Source organism: Erpetoichthys calabaricus, chromosome 13 (genome assembly GCF_900747795.2).
Source record: "Erpetoichthys calabaricus chromosome 13, fErpCal1.3, whole genome shotgun sequence".
NCBI classification, from domain to species: Eukaryota; Metazoa; Chordata; class Cladistia; order Polypteriformes; family Polypteridae; genus Erpetoichthys; species Erpetoichthys calabaricus.
In genome coordinates, this window is record NC_041406.2 from 48,639,843 (window position 1) to 48,661,954 (window position 22,112).

The following is a 22,112-nucleotide window of genomic DNA, read 5'->3' on the forward strand; positions in this document are numbered from 1 at the left end:
TATACTACAGTCATTAGAGTGAAAGAAAGTGAACATTTTTGTGGTTAATGATTATCACATAAGGGTGCTCTTAATTTCACTCCAGAAATTTGTGACAGTGATGCTAGATTGGTGCTTCTGGGATCAAGGTAATATCTGCTAGAGTTCTGTTTTCTATTAGAAACAGTATTATAGTGGCACTGTATGTCCTTTGTAATTTCTCCGAAATAGTACTTTCTCATCAGGATGTGATAAGAGGCTCTGCTGCCTCCAATAAGAATTGGACCTATGGTTAACGCTATGGTAATTTATACAAAAATGTGCAATCACAGTACGTAATAATCCATCCATCCATCCATTTTCCAACCCGCTGAATCCGAACACAGGGTCACGGGGGTCTGCTGGAGCCAATCCCAGCCAACACAGGGCACAAGGCAGGAACCAATCCCGGGCAGGGTGCCAATCCACCGCAGAATATAGTTTCACTGTTGTAATTTTTAAAGAGCTGTTATAGTGGTTCAGCGGTTACCATTATCCCTCATATTGCCTCATAGTGGGGTCAAAAATTGGCCAAGTAAATGTCAATGCTGAGATGAAAACTTCTCTCATTGCCTTCATGGGCTTTTCCTCAAAAACTCAAAATGTTCAAGCTAAGCTAATTGATGACTCTAAGCCAGCCTGGAGCGAATATAATTGTGTGAGTAACTGTGCCCTGCAAAGCACTAGCACATTTAATTAAAAGGGTTTAAGTAGTGGATTGATATTTATTATTAATTAAAATAGTTATGCTGTTTTTACCTTTCTTGTTACTACCTGCATTGCAGTTAAAAACTAAAGTAACACATAAAATGTCAGAAACTGCATCTTATATATGCATTACTTTCCCTAGACTTATACAGGGCATGTAAAAGAGCACTTGCAACTTGTTGTGTCACATAGTAACAAGCATAGAAATAATAGTAATAAGTATATAATAGGTAGATAATTAGTAAGGAAATCTGGTACATGTATTGTTGTCTCATCAGCCCCTAATTGTACTGAAGTGACTATCCTTTAACCGCACATATTATTCAGTAATAAATATCCATTTTTTAAATCAAAATTTCTGATTATGAATATATTAATTATGCACACAGATGCAATAAAAGTATTGGCTAGGATTTCACCTTTAACTTAGATTTAGTGATGTACTGACAATTTTAATGTACAGGTAATAAAGTGGATTACTGTATACACATAAAGCTGAAAAAAGCAGAACCCCCTATTAAGCAGAAATAAAATTGTTTTAATAATATGCATCATAAAACATACCATATAAGGTTGGTCAAGTACTTAAAATCTTTTTTTCAAAAATAAATATAAAGACACACTGAAACAGGCTACAGTATACCAAGTGTTTGCCAAAGGAGTAGACTTTTCATATATGGTGACAGAATGTTTTCTGATTGGAAATTATTCCACCTGATCCTTTTTGGGATAGACAGGTGATAAAGAAGGAAAATGTTTTAAAGCCATAATTGTATTAATATTAAAAATACTTACCTGAGAAAATGCAGGTGGTGGTGGAGGAGGAGGAGGTCCACCAACGGCAGGGGCAAGGAGTGGTGGTGGTGGTGGAGGAGGTGGTGGGACTGGCATAGCTAAATTTTTCCGATGGGGTAATTTAAAGTTCCTTGCCTGAAACATCAAAACAATCAGAATGAGTGGTAATGGAAAGTGTCAAATGTTACTTTTTTTTATAATGATTCAAAAATAATTATTATTTGCTAACGAAAAGACATGTTTTTATATACAAAGGAATCACACGCCCGTGTTTCTGTCTAAACAAATAAATGAATTATTATTATTATTATTAAACTAATATTACACATATTTCCACAGTCTTTTCAGGATTAATCAGTCTAAACTATGGTTATATGGTGTCATCTAAACCAATATATTCTTCAGAATCACTTTATGGTAGAAAGTGATATAGTATTTCTGTTAGGCCCACAAACAGTGAATGCCTCACACCTGATAGTAATAGCCAGAATAAGGTGAAGTTACCTCAAAAGCGATCTTAACTTCCTGGTTACATCTTCAAGGCAAAATTAATAAATGACAACAGAATAAAATAATTTTGAAAGCAACTGTATAAATTGTAAGCATGATATTTCACCACTATTGAAATTCAGATACTTACTTTGTCTTCTAATTTTGTGATTGCCCATTCACCATATGTCTACATGAGTCTTTCATTGGATATTACACATGCATTTTAAATGAATTCGCAATTTTAAATTTGCCCTGTGTGAGAGTGAGCAGGGGTATGTCTATATGTAGGCCCTGCAATAAACTGGCTTACCACCCTAGGCTGGTTCTTGCCTTAGGCATAGTTTTGTTGGGATGGGCTTCATGCATTGGATTAAGGGTGTGTGAGAATGTGTTAATTTTATTACTTCTCATGGTTAGTGTTTTTGTTATCAGTTGTCCCTATTAGTTTCAACAAAAGGCAGAAAAGTAGATTTGGAAAAATGTCCGTTTCATTTGGCTCTTTCTTATTATCACATGGCATTGTAAATTTTTTTGAAGGAACAAAACACAAACAATATACAGTTCAGTCGGATAGTCTTAAAAATCCATAAAACTGAAAACGCTACCTCTTTTTATGTAATTGCTTTAGATTTTACAACACTGAGAAAATTATGTGTCTTTCTATATCATTTATAAAATTAATGTGGGCATGTGTGCAGTAAGCAATAATAGTGTTTAATAGTTAGCTAGTGGCTTAATAATTTAATTATTTTCTATTCTTAATAAAATTGCTTTGCATCAGCTGAGCAACTTTTGTTTTGAATGGCAAGGCTACAGTTGCAGGTATTTAAAATCAGATCAATCTGTTAACACTTAAAAGATCTCTGATTCAATCATCTTTTATCTGGAACTAGAAAGCACTGCCAAAAGTTACTCCATTAAACTATACAGTACTACTTTAAGCAGATGCCCACCCTGTATATGTGAAGATGCTACTGTATGGACTGTCTGAAAAACGGGATAACTGGACAATTAAATGGATGGAGCAGCTGATCAAAAATGTCACCAAAATTTATCAGTTGAAGAGCTCTAAAAACAAAAAAAGCTATCACATAGTATATTTAAGCTATATTTCAGCATGGGCTTTTTTGTTTTAAATATTGTTTAGGCAACTCACTGCCCATAAACATTGTTAGTTGTTTATCTGGCACTTCTTTAAAAAGCATATGAAAGCAGTAGTATGTTTTGCCAACTGTGCTATTTCATTTGTATTTTCAAACTGACAAATAAAATGTGTATTCTAATCTTGCATTTTGTTGATTAAACAAGCTTATGATTAACATAAACTGATTATGATAATACACTTTGAATACATCTACAAAAGGGCTGCTCAGTCATAGTCATTTAGGATAGAAGTGGCTGAAAGATTTCATTCATAATTTTTACTTTTAGCTAGACTTCTGTTTCAATTAAACATGCTGTTGCTTCACTATTTATATCTTTATTGCGTTAGTCTAGTAATTCACCTTTTATAGAAAATTTACAAGTATGACATGATTTGGCTCTCTTATTAGGTCTGATCACAGCTGTGGAAAGAACATTAAAGTGGTTCTTTTTTGCTTTTCATTGTCATTCAAACCTGTATCTGCTGTTTTTTTAATGGTTGCTATTTGAGTATCAGAGAAACCACTGCAGAAAAGGATCAGTTATAAATATAAAAATGAACAACTATAATAAAATATATGATTATTTTGATTATAATATGTATAATATTATTACAAACTATAATTTTAATTACAAACTGAAAGCAGAAAAAATAAGTTGATCAAAAAAGAAATTAAATAAATTGCAATAATTATGAAATGGGTTGAAAAATTTACAAAATCCAGATTGCTGAAAGACAGTAGCTACTTTAATGTGATTTTCACCTGCAGTATGTGATTATTAGCAGGCAATATATGAAATAACTTACATTTCACAAAAAAATAACATCAAATTTTAACATAAAAAGTCAGTAAAATGTGTTATTTATTATTAAATTCCTGTAAAATGCATACAAACATTTTGTTGATGAAAACAAGTCCCTAGTACCAGACTGAAACCCCTGTTGAACATCACAATCATGTTGCTGTCACAACTATGTTATATAACAATATTATTACTATGTTTAAAACTAGGATGTTTTAGTTGCAACTAGAGATGTCACAATTCTTGTATCGGATACCAGTACCTGTAAAATTTTACGATACTCAGTATCTTTCAATATCACAGCAAAAACAGAAATACCATTCAATGGTTTTTATTAAAGTTACCTCCATTATTGAAGTGAACAATTTCCTTTAAAATACCTTTAAAATATTGGTATATACAGTGTAAGGCTTGAATTTTAATGTGTTGCACCGATGGGGATCCCCCTGGTATAACAAGAAATGGGGGACGAGTTTATAAAGCATGATAGAATCATTAACTACCCAATTTATCTTTGCATGTGCATAACCTAAATTTACTCTCTGACATTTTCTGTTCAGTAACTGTTTAATTACTGCATTCCAAGATAATTCAGGATATTTCCATTTAAAGAAACTCTTTATAGCTGTTTTTGTAACAACATACTTTTAAAGTCTGTTAAATTTGCAACATTTGCTATTGTAAGATTTTATATTATTTTAACCATCATTAGCTGGTTAAAAGTTATTACTAAATATTATTGAAAAGTAACAACAGATGACTCAAATTAGTTCACATTTTAAATGTCAGAAACTCATGGTGCTTCAATTTTCTTTTTTTTAACATTTGTACCAAGTTTAAAGGTTCTTCTGTGAAATTAAACTTCTAAGTTTTATATAAATCCTTTACTTCAGAACTTCTGTAAAACAGTCTTTGTTTTCTGTTTTCAAGGTTTCTTATGTGAGTGATTACATTTTGTTTTTGCTTATGCCAGTGTACAAACACAAAATTCGAAAATTGCTTGGGCTGTCGTTAACCGTACTTAATAAATGTATAAATGTGAGACAGCATTACATCTTTAATGTACCATTCAAATATATGATGTGTGCTTTTACTTATACTGTAGGTTATACTAATAAATATTAGTTTGACTCAAAAGCCAAACTAAATACAGAAATTCAATGTTTGTAGAGTTCCATATAGCAATGAATTACAGTATGCTGTTTTGCTTGTACTGCTGTGTGTTTTGATGATAATGCATCGCTGTTAACATAATATTAATAGAGAGATGTGCCTGGTCCTTGAAAAACTAAATAACGTTTACTTTGGTATTAACAAATGGAGCAACTCATGTAATCGCCTGTGTAGACAAGCCAAATTGCAACTACAGTATGTTTTAATCTTGCTTCGGTGTTTGCTTACTGCAACTATTGTTGGCACTGCCAGTCCTTTCACAAGCCACTGTCATATATATGTGAAAGTGTGGATGCATGTGAGGAGGACTCTGCGACCCTGAAGTGTATAAACTGGTTAGAAAATGGATGAATGCTTAGATTGATGGACATCTATAGAAGTACTCATTACAATCAGAGAACGAATGTGAAGCCTCTGTTCATATCCTGGGATTGTGTAGGACACTATTAGAACGTGATTAATCGTGTTATCCTTTCATCTCCTTTTACAGAAATATGTGACATTACTAGTTAAACAATTACACCTAACCTTATTGACAATGTTATTTCATTCTTGAATCACACACAGATCTGTTTCTAATTTTATAATGAGGAAAAAGTGTCAATAATGTGATCCTCTGTGTGCATTTTTCATGTTTTTATAGCAAATATAATTAGTGCACTCATATGCTGAAATTCTCCTGGGTTAACACAAAGTGCTTCCAGACCGGACTTCTGCTGTTTTTCTTTTTGACATGAGTTGCTGCAGTGCTGTAGTATCACTATTACAAACCATTTTTAAATGTAGTTTTTACTCATTTTTTTCTCTTGTATTACTGTGCCTTCCAAAGTAATTTGTCTACTTGCAGTCATACATGAGTGTAGTGCTGACTTTCCTGGTACCACCTATACTATAAAAAAAGCTGCTGCCATTACGTTTTTGGAACTTTGGTACTGAATTAGTACCTAAATATCAGTTCTTGTGTCAGCCCTAGTTGCAACTACATTAAGTACATTAAGGAATTATTTTTTCTATTGCCTATTACACAGACTTATTCCTCATTTCTACATTTGCAAAAATTGGATTAGAGTTTTGGTAACCTGGAATCCATACTATTTTTTGTCAGTGCCAAATCACAAACCAAGAATCAAAGTCAAAAACCCAGGTCAGATCAGGGCAGGTTGTGGAGCATGCACTGGTACAGCACGTTGCTGCCCCAACCACACAACGAAACAGCTCGGAATCCTGGTTGGCAACCCCCCATGCAGAGACCCCCCTCAGAATGACCATCTGTCTACCGCAGCCAGGTGTTACCTGGTTGTCCCCTTGACCTGGTTCAGCCACTCAGGTCCTAAACAATGAGGATTCTGCGAACCAGATGACCTTCAGGGAATCGCGCCACATGGCTGTAGTGCCGTAACTGAAGCTCCCTCACAATGCAGGTAATGTGTCTCTTTCAAGACTCTGTGAGCAACCACTCATTCGACACAAAGTCAAACCAGTGGTACTCAAGGATTCTCCAAAGAGAGATTTTACCAAAGGAGTCCAGTCTTCATCTCTGGTTACTGGACATCATCCATGTCGCACAACCATATAGCAAAACAGGAAGCGCCAGGACTCTAAAGACTTGGGCCTTCGTCCTTTTACAAAGATAGTGGGAGTGCCACACACACCTTTCCAGCGGCCTCATGACCCCCCATGCTCTACCAGTTTGTCTACTGACTTCAGAGGAACAGTCACCAGAGACAAGAATGTCACTGTCAAGGTAAGTAAACCACTCAACGAGGTCAACACTCTCTCCACAGACAGACACATTGCTGATGGTTGTGCCCAAAAAGTCATTAAAGGCCTGGATCTTGGCTTTTATCCAGACACTCAGTCTCCTTGCTCAGTTTCTCAAGAGCCCTGATCACAGCCTCTATTTTGATAGATAGATAGATAGATAGATAGATAGATAGATAGATAGATAGATAGATAGATAGATAGATAGATAGATAGATAGATAGATACTTTATTAATCCCATGGGGAAATTCACGATTTATTTAGGAAGCTTCCAGGAAGAAATAAATGCAAAAAATCAATTGTTTAGGTAGAAAAATCAACAAAAGACACATACAGTTTGGAATAAAGGCACAAAAATTTACAGAAAAACCCAATTCATAAGAAATAAACCAAAATGTCCTAACATAACCTTGTTTTAAATTCTCCTATCTAGCTGTAAAAAGGTTGCATTTACCTTAATGTGAATCAATTACACTGATGTAACAAGCTGTGCACTTCCACCTTGTATAGGTGGGAACAAAATGTGTCATATGGTCATCCTGACATGCTGACAACAAGCACAAAACCTGTAAGATAATGGATAAAAATGCTCACTAAAAAGGCTTGAACGGTGATCTGTACTTTGGCCAATCATAAAAAAAAACATCTTATCAGCCCCTGCTTTTCCAGGCTTTACAGTAATTTAGTTGCAGTGCTCCTTTACGTGTGGTACTACAGTAATTTAGCCACCTGTGTTTATCTATTTTTTGGCAGCTAATGCCCTGTCAAGGTTTGTTTAACAAGACCGGAGAGACGATTGGAACATTATTCTTTACAATAAAAAAAGTGGAGTAATAAGCTGAGAAAAAGCAATCAGAGACGTTGTCATGTGCAGTTAAACAAACTGCAAGAATAGCTATTTTAATGAATTCAGAACTTTTTATTTTGTCCTTTAAATTAAAATGGACACCGTTTGAGTTTGGGCCGCGAACTTGTTTTAAGTTCCTCAGCTATTCAATTGGAAAAAGAAAAGGCGAATATGAAATTGCTGCTTAGTTAACTACAGTCTTGTTAACAGCAAAATGTCTTTTACTTAAACCTGTTAAGCATTTTAGTTTCGTGTCTTCTTGAACATTTGATACATTTGTGTCTATTTTAAAGATTGATACTGTGTTTTATTATTTGTTGCTGTGTGTCATACAGTATAAGTTTTAGTAAGAATCAAGTACTGCATTACTAAAATGGTAATCAATATTTATAATTACACCTCAAACATTATGAATGTCTAGCTGGTACACTGAAAAAGAACACACCTGTAAACTGTAAATATAATAAATGTATACTTTAACAGTAAAAAAACCTGTAGCAACTCCATCCATCCATCCATTTTCCAACCCGCTGAATCTGAACACAGGGTCACGGGAGTCTGCTGGAGCCAATCCCAGCCAACACAGGACGCAAGGCAGGAACCAAGCTCTCAAGTCATTCACAGTGCCTGCTCATGTGCCCGGATGCAACAACTCACCACATACAAATTTCGCTTAATTTGACTCAACATGGGAAACCTCACCTGGACCGGACACGGAGAGGATTGACTGATTGATAGCTCTTTCTCTATTCAGTGGGTGGTGGTGCATGGCCGTTCTTAGTTGGTGGAGCGATTTGTCTGGTTAATTCCGAAAACGAATGAGACTCCCTACTGCTAAATAGTTACGCGACCCCCGAGTGGTTGGCGTCCAACTTCTGAGAGGGACAAGTGGCTTTCAGCCACGTGAGATTGAGCATTAACAGGTCTGTGATGCCCTTGGATGTCCGGTACTGCACGCGCACTACACTGAATGGATCAAGGTGTGTCTACCCGGCGCCGACAGGCGTGGGTAAGCCGTTGAACCCCATTCGTGATGGAGACCGGGGCTTGCAATTGTTCCCCACGAACGAGGAATTCCCAGTAAGTGCGGGTCATACGCTCGCACTGATTACGTCCCTGCCCTTTGTACACACCCCCCCTCGCTACTACCATGGTCAGGTGACTTGGTGGATTATACTGTATATAGAAAAGCAGCCAGAACTGCAAAGAACAATGAATGGCGGGGGAGCCGGGACAGAGGGGGTGGAATGGGCGTCCTTCCCCTCTCTCCCCGTTCCGCCCTCCGCGCCTGAGCGCCTTTCACCCCCGTCCCTCGCTCTGGGAGGTGGAGGCGCGACAGCGGTCATCCAGTTCTTAGTCACAGACAATTGTATGTTGGTTCGTAGCGTGCATTGTTGCAATGTTACTTTTCTTGGTGGTTTATTAAATTACGGATTTTTCAAATGATCATTTTTTTCCCTGTGCTTAAAACTCATTAAAAGAGCGGCGTGATTATGCGGCGTATGGCTAGTATATAGTGGAAATCAGCCCCAGACACACACAGGCACAGAGACAGTACAAAATACACCTTTTTATTTTCCTTGTGTGGCAGCTCTATTTCTCAACTCCCCACTTCTGGGTATAAGGTACACTGCACTTAATGCTGCTCACTTTCCTTTTCCTCTTCTTTCTTTCTTTCTTTCTCTCTCTTTTACCGCCTTCACTCCACCACACAAGCTCTGTCCTCCACCTCCCGACAATGGCTCACTGAACGTAGTCAGACGGCCTCTTTTATAGTGCACCCGGAAGTGCTCCAGGTGCACTCTGATCTTCTTCTGGCAGCACTCCCGAGTGTGGTGGAAGTGCTGTAAGGGTCCTCGGAAGTATTCCACGTGTTCCCAGATCCTCTTTCGGGTGTGGCGGAAGTGCTGCAGTCCATGGCTCCAGTAGTGTCCAGGCGCCCCCTGGCGGTGACCACAGGTTCCACTAAGGTCGAACTTCCAAGCTCCAAGCCCGTGGCCCTGATGCAGTCCAGGTGGGGGTACTTTACAGAAAACATTAAACAATATGACAAGCTTGTAATTATGAGAAGCATTTTATTTTATTTATATCATATGTATTACAGAGAAATATTTTTGTACATTATTTTACTAGTTTGTGTTTTTGAGGAAATTTTATTTATTTTCGTATTTTTAAGGTCTTTGAGCAAAAAGAACAGAATTTCATTTTGTTAATAAAAAATGAACAGTTAACACCTGTGGTCTATTGTTTAATTATAAAAATACACCTCAATATAGAACATAAGGTCTATATGTGTCTGGTTATGTAGGAGCATTGCATCACCAAATGTTAAAAGAGAAACAGAAGTCATGTCTAGAAATACTCTGTCTTCAAAAAAGGAGAATTTCAAAATGTGACCGTGGGAATCATACTTATTATTTAAAAAAAAAAAGCCAAAACATAAACACAACTTTTCATTATTGTCACTTTGTTCCATTATGGAATCAGTTCATAAATAGATTCATGCATGCTTTGTGAATGCAATGATGTGAGTGATCAGATGTGAGTTTTAATTGTTCATCATGAAAATGATGGAGAGAAAATGATGACATAATGAATCATTTTTAACACCATGTCCAACATAGAGGATGGATTGATTGGATGGATTGTCATCCCGAGAAGGAATCAGGAAGATACCTTATTTTACTGCATATTATAGCAACATTTAACATATTTCAGTAGTACATGAAACTTTTGCAAATGGAAAATTCATTAGTAGATGTAATCCACTTAAATAGCATTTACAAGAAATATAATGTAGATGGAGGTCAAAATTAATCTCCCTCTTAACTTACATGATTCGAAATAAAACGTAAACAGATTTGAACTCGTATTATGTTAATTTATAAGTGAGGTTGAATACATTTTCCTAGTCTTGTCTACAATTATTTACTTTCTTTAAGCTTTTGTTTAAGCAATTGTACACAAGTACAAATGATAATAATGTAGATGCTGCTCTTTAAACATTTGTTGTAATTTACAGCCAAGTGTCTGCTTCTATGGAGAGAGTAATTAAAGATAAAGGAGACACTTCTGAATTAAAACCTTTTGGAAAAAAAAAACTTTTTATACATTTTATTTTCAAAAGCAAGCCCAGAACATGATCTGACCCTGGCTATGATGTGAGTCAGTCAGCAATCTAACTTACTAATCTGTGTGTAGTACTAGGGTGTTGTATTGTGTTAGCCATTATGGATGTAGTGAGAAGTTACTCATCTGTGTAGGAAAACCAGAATATTCAGTGAAAAACCCATGCTGGGAGAACCTCCAGACAGAGGTGGCACATGCTGGGATTCCAACCTAGTCAGACACCTGGAGCCATGTGCTAGTTGAACTTAATACTGGACTTGTGTCAATCTCTACAGTATTATAATGAAATATTAATAAACATGTAACAATACCAGAAAAGTCAATTACTTCCTTTACAATTAAGCTGTCTATATATTCAGTCTAAGAATGCATTTAAAAGTGTACTAATTCTTTGAAGGTTAGTAAAATGTTGGTGAAACATTATTAACCAAAGTGTACTAAATTTGCCTCATACAAAAACATGCTTGTTATTTTGCTGTTTAATGATTCACAAATCACTAAGTGGAAATTCCAGTTAAGCAGGTCACAACAAAGGTAATAATGGCATTGGACCAAAACGTAACTTATTTTATAAAAATACTAATAGAAATAATTTGTTTTTCGGTATGTTAATCATCCCTTTCCACTACATTACGAAGGTCTATCCATATTAAATCAAATCTAGCATTAAATAAATACTTAAATTTTGTATTATCAAATTTAAACAGTTTAGCAAAGCTGTATGTTTCCAACATGCAAAACAGTACCTTGAGACTGAACCATGCAAATACCACTTAGAAGTTAGTAGTGTGTGCATAATAGTTAGTAGTTAGTAATGTGTGTATCGTAGTGAGTAGTACATAGGCCTCACAACCTTGCTCTTCAAATATGCTCACAGGGCACCAATGGTTGTCCAACAGCTGTACAAGACTAGCCTTGAATCTTTGCCTGGTCACTGTTTATTTGGAGTTTGCATGTTCACTCCTTGTCTGCACAGGTGCTTCTTTGGGTGCTACAGTTTCCCTCCTATCTCCCAAGGGCATGCAGTTAGGTTAATCTACATTATTAACCTGGTGTGAATGGGTATTTGCATTTAATTGAGCCTTACTGGTGCTTCATCTTGGTTTAGTTTCTGCCTTCTTTCTGATGCTGGCCCTCCTTAACCCTGAAATTGGAATAAGCAAATTTGAAAATAGATAAAAGAACTTTGCTACTCTGAAAAATAGTGCTTATATACACAACAATCATGATTTAGTACCTTAACATTGGTGAGAAGCCATCTCATGTATATATAAATAACTACTTTTGTGGATGTTCAAAGTTCACAGATAGCTTTTGTTTGTGATTAAAATTCAGCTTCCTCCCCTCAGCTATTGCTTTTGAATTGTGATTATTTGTTTGGACCAAAGTCATGACCTTTTGATGGAAAAGCTTTTGTTTTTGAACTACACCTTTTCCTAAGGAAACTCTTACTAGATTAGCTAAGGGCCTTAGCCCAAAATATTTTGCCACAGTTCTAGCTTTTCTACATGTATAAAAAGCATAAAAGACAATAGATGTACTTGAATATCTATGGACTTGAAAACCGCTAATTATGTGTTCTGTGTATCTTCTTAGTATGACTATTTTTTGTCTCAATTTACAACTGGGCTAATTTTATGCTATACTAATATGCAGGAATATTTTGGACAAAATGAAATAAAAAATAAGCAAGCAAGTAAATAAATAAATGCATTGTGAAGTGTAATAGTAAATAAATAATAACAAAATATGTAAGCATATATAATTGTATGCATCAAATAATCATTTTTTGTTGGTTATGTCTTTATGTATGTATGTATGTATGCATGTATGTATTTCATCATTTATTTATTTCAGTGGGCAGCACGGTGGTGCAGTGGGTAGCGCTGCTGCCTCGCAGTTGGGAGACCTGGGGACCTGGGTTCGCTTCTGCGTGGGTTTCCTCCGGGCGCTCCGGTTTCCTCCCACAGTCCAAAGGCATGCAGTTTAGGTGGATTGGCGATTCTAAATTGGCCCTAGTGTGTGCTTGGTGTGTGGGTGTGTTTGTGTGTGTCCTGCGGTGGGTTGGCACCCTGCCCGGGATTGGTTCCTGCCTTGTGCCCTGTGTTGGCTGGAATTGGCTCCAGCAGACCCCCATGACCCTGTGTTCGGATTCAGCAGGTTGGAAAATGGATGGATGGCTTTATGGATTTATTTCAGTGGCAATGCACACATCGTGAAATACATCTTGAAATGGAAACTTGATTTTTCAGTTTTCAAAGTTAACAGAGTGGGTTCTAGGCAGTACTGTTTTTTAAGTGGTGAATTGTCAGTGGAGTGTGCATTTACAGCAGAAGCTTTGGATGCAGACTTCTGAAAGTATGATGAACTCATAGCTTCTTGAATTTGTGCAGTAATTCTGGGTTGACGATGTCTTGTCCTTACATCCACCACAGATCCACACAAGTCATAACTTTGAGCATGCCTATAATCCACAAAATTCCCAAGACAAGCAAGACACATGAGTGTAAATATATCCTCATCCTGATAGTCACACCTATCTCTAGTATAAGAGGGCAGTTTATTTCTTTATATCTTACACTAAATGCTCAAATTGCTCTTAAAATAACAATGGAAACCACAACATAAAATAAAGTAAGCTACAGAAAGCCACACTCCTGGTGGGGTCGATGTTGAGGTGAAATATTGTGGAGGAAAACAGGCAATAACATAAAGTGTACAAACAGACTTCTAAAAATTCACAGGATCACACACAGACACATACAAATATTCCAAAAACAACATGGATAGGCTGTTTTACAATATGTATGCAATCTGGAGATGTGGATCAATACTGCAAATTATTTTTGGCTTGAAAATTGATATATTCTATAAGTTTTAAAACTTTAATTTTCATGTTTGCATTGGAGCACTTTAGAACCCATTTTAAAATGCAAGAATAGACACTTTTATTTATTTGAATTTGAAGTTAAATTGCACAGTGTTATTTTTATTCATTTTGTCTTTTGTGCGTTCCTTGTTTATTTTAAATTATGTTTTATGTTAATGTACTTTTACATTTTAATGTATATTATTTTGTTTCTTTATTGTTTAGTTTCACACATTTTGTGGTGTTTTCTTCTGTTCTTATGTGTTGTCGATAGAACCACAAGATTCATCTGGGCACCCAGATGTTACCACTGAAGAAGCACTCTAAGGACAACTCCCAGTGGATCCTTTAGTGGTTCATTGAAAGTCATTGAGTGCATATAAAAGTGAGTATAAATTTTCTGCCTTGTGGATTTTGTTTTTGTTTTGTGGATTCTGTTTTTGTATACTGCCCTGAATTGCATTTTGGGACATGTTTTCTTTGACCTTTTGTATTCTTTTGCATTTTATTTGCCATTCTTGTGCTTCTTGAATTTGTGTAAATAAATATTTTTATTTTTAAAGATTCTGCTTTGGTCTTGCCCTTCCTAGCCAGAGGTTTTTTAATGGTTCCTCTCCCTAAAGGGCATATTTGTGTATTCTTTGGAGATTAAAGAGGTATTTTGAACCTTAAGAGCCAAAGTCCCTTTAAGGCATTTGTAGGCTCAATCCTTACGGTGTAGTTTGGGATCAGGCTGCCTTGAACGAGGCCTCTTCTTGGCAGGTTAAAGATGAGTCTGACCTGGTTCATGGGACTGCTTTGAAGCTAAGGTACTCCATTTAAATGTGCTATCCTACCCATACAACTCCCACATATGACAACACATTTAGCATGTTCTCATAGTACGTATACATGAGAAAATGACTTGCCAGCATACATTCCCAGGACAACGGAAACTGGCTGATATCAAATGAAAAATTACACTTTGACAATGGGCTGAACAAAGTACTGAAAGGCAGCACTACAACACATACCACACATGATGCTGAGTCTACAAATAGATGTGCTGTTGCAAGTCAGATGATTACTAAAAACATAGGCTTACATGTCATTATTGTCACATGTACAAAGTACAATTAAATTCTTACATGTACATGCTACTCAACACCCAGTACTATTACTTTAATGAGGAAATATGTTTGTGATATTCAAAAAAGGTAGACAACTATTCCACATGATTTAAAGCCATAATTGCAACAAAACGGATATATATTAAGGTGTGAAGACAGTAAGTCATTAAACAGACAATATAATAGAATTACTAACATACAGTATGATAGTAAAAATAGCATTGTTTTGGGTATTCAAATAGGAAAAACAAGTAAAACGGGAAATATATATTTGTATTAAGTTTATAACTGCAACCAATAAATGTCCTTGAAGCTACAATAAGCTATACAACAAATGCTGTCTTACCCCAGACTGTTATGCAGCTGCTCTAATGGGCCTTTTTTCAGTCACTCAATGGTTCAAAGATAAACATAGCAGACTGAAATTCTAAACTGCTTATAATGTTTGCCCCATTATCTTTGGTATTTGCAAATCTTTGTAAGTTGTTATTCTGTGTATTTTGTGCAATGCTGTATATAATTTAGACCAAATTTATCCCAAATACATGCATTTTAAATTGGCAACTATGAAAGGCCTTATACGTATAACAGAATGTTATTGTATGAATGAGTGTACACTTCAGTTGATTGGTGTCCCTTCCAGGACTGATTCACTATTAACTTTCCCTGTTTGTCATATCACAGTAAAACTCAACAGATGCAGATTGATTTGTTTTTGCTTTTACATAATTTCTTTCAAGCCAGAGGTTAAATTATTAAAATATCTTTGAAATATTGTTTTCTGTATTCCATAATTTACTATGCTCACTGGTTAACTGGTTAACATAAGCATACCGCTTAGGGGCAACACAGCTTAATGGTCTACAATTACTGTATTCATTTTGTCTCTATTATTGTCAAATTTGCAACTTTCTAGTCATTATGTACATTTTTCCATATGAAGTGTTCGCTGTAATTTTTGATTTCCTTTAAAGTACATTTTTAATTCAGAAAGCATGCTAGTTTACACAGAAACAAATTAATTGTTAGCATTCAACATCTAAGAAAACACCATTCAGTAAGATTTTGTTATGTGATTTTAAATCATAAGAATAGGTTTCAAAAAATAAAGTATTTTTATTTCAGCTTGGCTGCTTTCCTCATTTGATAATTAAGTGCTTTTTAAATATTTACTGTACTTGTTCTTGTTTCTTTTCTAATAAAGCATAGCTTTACCAAATGTCTTTTATCTTATGTAATGTATATAAAGTTGAAAAATATACCGTAATCAAAATATTTTAATCAATTTAATGTTTGTTTATATCATTTTGAGCAAGTAACATTTATTTTGTTTATTGTAATGTTTGCAAACCTTCCAAACTTTATTGCAGATAGAGGGAAAAAGTTGCACAGTGACACAGTAACTTTTTCTTACAGTGAACAGTATATTTTCTTTAATAATGCCATTCCACATTGTTTAACTTAATTAATTTTTTGAAAAGATTATGCAAGAGTTGGCCACCTCTAGAAATATATAGCTCTTAGAATGGAAGAACCAAAATAAAATTAATATGCACTAGCAGGTACAGGGCACTGTCTATGCTTATGAAACACTGTGGTTGGAAGACAAAGTCAGTTGTCCAGTTTATTTAAAATTCAACTGTGGGCAACCTGTAGGATAAAGAAAACTTTACATGCGCATAAAAACTTGAAATATGTATATAATGTGAAGTTGTTTCTTTCCATGGATAACAAAAATATGTATACCTTCTTAAGAGCACCCTGCAGAGGAGTGTGTAGCAATTGACGTCTAAGTGGTGATGCACTTTAAGGATGTGTTGAAATGAAGGATTGAATATTTGGAGTATATATATGTAGGGAAGACTGGAGAAAAAAGCTTGGTGTAAAGTATATACAAACAGAGAGGCAAGGCCAGGTAAACCAATTAACAATCACTGCAATTTCATTATGAATGCAGGCAAACCTTTTCTAATATGTTGAAACATATACAGTAAAATGTATTGTAATTTAATAAATCAATGTGTAAAGTAAAAAAGTAGTGCAAATTCAAGAAATCTACTATTTATGTTAGAGTGAGCATTATTTGTTGAAGGTACATTTTACTAAATAAGATCTGCTTCAGGAGGAAATACCTTTGGATGAATGCATCTTATATGAATAGAATAGCCAACAGCAATATTCTTTTTCTTATTTAATTTAATCTTTGGTAAAAACAAGGGAGATTATAACTTGATGAAACAGATATGATCTATGTCACGAGAGCAATGGTAAATTTTCAATATCAATAACCTTTCACATATAGTGGAAGAATAGTCTTCTTGATTTTGTTACAGCCCTCCAACACTAAACAGTTTTAGTGGAAGAAGCTTGATTAAATTATGTCTTTCTGAATAAAAATCTGCTTGCTCACACAGTTCTCTCTATTCAGTCTAATTGCTTAGTGGCTCTACTTAATACTCTCAAATAGGTTTTCATTCCACTTCACCTGTATTAATTTATTAATGCCATCAGGTCAGAGACTACTGAGTTATACACACACTTTAGTGATTAAAAACAGAACACTTTAACATCCATCCATTATCCAACCCGCTATATCCTAACTACAGGGTCACAGGGGTCTGCTGGAGCCAATCCCAGCCAACACAGGACGCAAGGCAGGAAACAAATCCCAGGCAGGGCGCCAGCCCAACACAGGTCACACACACAAACCAAGCACACACTAGAGACAATTTAGAATCGCCAATGCACCTAACCTGCATGTCTTTGGACTCTGGGAAGAAACCAGAGTACCCGGAGGAAACCCACGCAGACACGGACAGAACATGCAAACTCCACGCAGGGAGGACCCGGGAAGTGAACCCGGGTCTCCTAACTACCCACTGCGCCACCGTGCCACCCACACTTAACATATTTTTTATTTTTCTATCACCTTTAACAGACTTAAGTCACATGTTCAACATTTCAAAAGTGTTCATTTAAAACAGTTAATACCTATATAGCAAATATATTAAAGTACATGGGTAAACAGTACAGTTTCCTTGAGAATGTATTACACAAGAAAGTTATTTTTCACATATTCATTATATCTAGCAATTAAAAAGGACAAAAATAAATAAACCTTGTCTCTATGAAAATATATATTTTTTTAATTTTTCACTTTCTCAGTAGTGTGCATCATTTACTTATTATAGAAGCTAGATGCACTTCACATTCAGACATTCCAAGTAAAAACTGTGCAGTGCTTATTGCTATTCAGAGATGAAAGGTGTTCAGAATGTAAACTAATATGTATACAATGTCCAAAAAATGGTCTAGCCAAAGATAAGTTTGGACTATACAGTCCTAAGGAAAACCTATGTGGCATCTGTCTCAAAAATTTGTATTATGTCAATTATACTTTCAGTATGCCCAGATGAAGTTAATGGACCTCTAGCACCTTCTATAATTGACTGAGACTATTTTGACAGTCAAATACAGTCTTTTTCCAGAAAAAATATTGTTTTTTAACCTTACTTTTTACTTTTTTTAATTTGTGGCATCATACACTCCCATGATAACAGTAATAATACTGCAACAGTACCACTCAAAGAATCGCCTGATTCAAACAAAATGTCCTTGTCCAGTTTTACATTTCTATAAACGTCTTACATACTTTAGAAGGACTTTTTCTCTTTGTTAAATCATTCATTTGGCTGGTTAACCTAGCTAAAACAAATACAAGCACTGGAGTGGTAATAAGAAAATATTATTTTGATTATTAATGACAAACTATATTATGATATACTTTAGTACATACAAAAGCATACAATTAGAAAATAATACAAAGTTATCAAACTTGCTTAGTCCAATTCAGGGATGGGAGGACCTAAGCCTATAACAGCTGTACTTGGCGTAAGACAGGAAAAACCCTTGGACTGAGCACCAGTTCATGACAGGGTCCTTCTCACACACACATACCCATACTCATATTCTCACTAGGGATAATTTTTATACTTGCCAGTTAACCTATCCTGCATTTCTTTGGAAATATGGGACAAAAACAGTAGTATCCAGAGGAAAACCCGTGCAGAAATGGGGAGATAAATTCCACACAAACAGAATCCCAGGATAAATCCCAGGACACTAGTCTGCGATATAGCAACAGTGCCCACTGCACCACTGTTCCAACTACAATTATAAGAGTATTGCCTATTTTGATGTATACTGTATGCATGGAAATAATTCACATTTTTGAAATAGTTAAAAACACCTTTTGAAATAGTATATCTCCTAATATTTTTGAATTTATTAGCCATTGTCAACACATTTCTTTATGAAACATTTATGTTGTTATAAATTAATGTTCACTCACAAAATATGTTTTAAAGGTACAAGAATGAATCTGGTATTTAAATACTGTGGGAAACTGAGTAGATGAGTAAATGGTAAGAATATGCAACATAAATTACCCACAGAAATAAACAATACTTCTCATTATACATGAAAATACATTTTTTTCAAAAATAGTTAATTTTACTGTGACTATTTTACCATAATGTAACTGGAAAGAACATTGAATAAGCTTAGCAAATTTTTTAAATTAATTTTAAAACAAAATGTAGCAATAACCAGATAAGGTTAAAAATATTCTGGTTATCATAGGAACACTCTAAATAAACATCACCCAGCACACAAATATCATATGTAGAAATACTGCTATAAACATAGTGCTCTTTGAAAAGTGTCACAAGCCTTAAAACTTGGCTAGATTAAACTAGATGAAATAAACTTTAAATGCAATGCAGCCTGTTCTAATAGCTATGGTAATGAAAAGGACAGGGAAGGAATACTTATTTGTGATTTAGTTACTGTGGCCAAAAAGAACACCTGTGCTGGGCAGTTCATAGTTTGTGTTTATAGACAACTAACACAATTAACAAGTACAAGTCCCACCATCCCACACACATGCTTAATGTTTTGTGGCAGGTGACACTGCAGCTGCCCTCTACATTTGGTACAGCTGTGTAAAATTCTTGACAGCTATGCTAAGATTTATTTTATTTCAACAGACCTCAGCATGAATGTAAATTATTTCACTTTGCTAGCAAAATACACAAACTTTAAATATTTCACAAAAACTAACAGCTGTTATATTAATGATGACAAGAAGAAATAACTCAAAAATTTTAAGTACAATAATTGCCTTCTGCTGATTTACTTTGAATGGTCACAAAGACTGTTAAAATAAACAGAAAACTGCAGATTCTCTTAATGGGCAAAGCATAATTCAATGATGATTTTCCACCAATGTCTAAGTTCGACAGTTCAACAGTCTTTTTACCTGCATATCTAGAAAGGCACACACAAATGAGTTTGCAAAATTATGAAAATACAGCACTACCACACCTAACTTTAAACACATTGTTTTGCCTCTAACTGGTTTTGCTCCTGTGCCTGGTAAGGGAAGACAGCCCTCACTAATAGAAGAGGCTATCACTGAAGTAGTATGTTTCGTCTCAAGTAACATCCTGGCCTGTGCTGACACATAAGGGTATGGAGAAACAGATCTCTCCAACGATACTAGTAATGTGGGAGATGGACTGTGAAGCTTGACTGATACTGTTTTCACAACGATAAAACTGAGTTGTTTTAAATGTTCTCAAACGTTGCGTTTGTTATAATTTGAAAAAGACAGCAAGCAAACTTAAGATAACATAAATAATATATATATTACTCTAAATAGCCTACTATACCAACTCACTAAACAACTTCTGTAGAATTTGCCCCGTCATTTGTAAATATAGGGTGTAAAAATTTGGAAATGGTAGCCTATTAAAATACATTTTGCATAATAGACTTTCAGTCAGTAATGCTATAAAAATAAAATTACCCTTGAGAGATTTCTTCTGGCTGCTTACTTCCAAAAAGTCACTGACCATCAATAATTCAAAGAGCGCAACACCTTCATCATCCGCCCCATCGAGGATAAAACAAGTAACAAGACCCAGTGTGTGGAGCGCATGTAACATAAAACAAGGTTCTCTTCCTGAATCGTTAACAATCGGAGTAATCGTGCGACAGGTTATGGTCTAGCAGAGTCACGAAAAATAACAGGAACGATCCTGGCAACCTGTTGCTCTGGAAACTGTATGGCAAGACACCTCTGACCGAATATCCCTATGTGACAAAATCAGCAGATAACTCCAGTCCAGTCAAAACCGAGTAGCGGGAGTGAAAGCTGCCTGCATTTAGCTCTCCTGCAACAAACCAATCTTGACAATCCGATGTGACAGATGATCAGAAAAAAGTGGCGTCCCAGCACACAGCGGGCGACCGTGACAAGGAAGCATACCGGACTGCTCTGGAAAGTTAATACAAGTCATAAAAGCGCTTACCTTTGGAGCCGACTTCTCAGGTTCAGAGTTACTTGTACTTGTTGCTCTCAGTAATAATCTCCAGTGCAAGGCTTTGAAGTTTAATCTCACTCAGTGTCCCAATCCGTATTTCGTGTTGGCCAAGGCTTCCAGTGTCCTGTCGGTGTATACCAAATACGGATCCTCGCCCCATGCACCTCCCCTTCTCCTCGTTTGACAGGGATAGGGCGAAGCCACACCCGCTGCGCCTTCGCCCAACAGAGTGAAGCCCAGCGTTTCTCGCGCATTAAGACAGACGCGGCCTTCTCGCCGTCAGGACTCGATTCCCATCGCTGCACTCCCTTGACTGCCAAGATGACAGACCTGTCGTGCTGGCTACGCACTCAGTAAAACGGCCCGCTGACTTGTCCTATTTTGTGGGCTCATTTCAATCAAAGCGTAAGGTTAATTGATTGTCGTCAATGACAGCAAAATGAATACTGCAGTCCGAGGAAGTAACGCAAGTGCTAGCAAGCATTAGAGGCAACGAGCACAAATTACGTATCCCCATTTGAGTGACGTGTAGCCCGAGTAAGTAAACTTGGCTTCTTAGCTCGCGTTTAACCGGTATTTCTAGAACTACTTCACATTTATCCACACATAGCCAAATCGTTAGTAAATAAAACGAATAAGCTGTGACATGTCACGTTAGATTTTCTGTAAGGGAAGCTTGTTGAACTTTGTTTCTTTTTTGTGGTCTGGAAGATATGGAAGAAGATGATCCGCTGTAGCAACCCCTAACGGGAGCAGCCGAAAGAAGAAGAAGACTGTCCGATAGGGAGGTTGGTTTATTGGCGTAGCGGCAGAATGACAGATTTCCTGCCCAGCGATTGGAGTAGAAAAAGCTTCTGCTGGTTTTCGCTTCCCGCCA

General features: G+C 36.0%; 1 protein-coding gene across 2 annotated transcripts in view; it reads right to left on the reverse strand.

The window, feature by feature from the left end:
* The window catches only part of wipf3 (WAS/WASL interacting protein family member 3), a 45,861-nt gene extending 24,474 nt beyond the window's left edge, over positions 1-21,387 (reverse strand). Inside the window, exons 1-2 of one of the 2 annotated variants that reach the window (XM_028818216.2) lie at positions 21,224-21,387; positions 1,522-1,656 (exon numbers count right to left, since the gene is read on the reverse strand). In XM_028818216.2, the coding sequence (XP_028674049.2) occupies positions 1,522-1,617 (96 nt within the window). In that variant the 5' untranslated portion in view covers positions 1,618-1,656; positions 21,224-21,387. Of the gene's footprint in view, positions 1-1,521; positions 1,657-20,718; positions 21,201-21,223 lie in introns of those variants that run through there. The other variant, XM_051935910.1, reaches the window with a different exon arrangement.
* Positions 21,388-22,112: the final 725 nt, after the last annotated feature.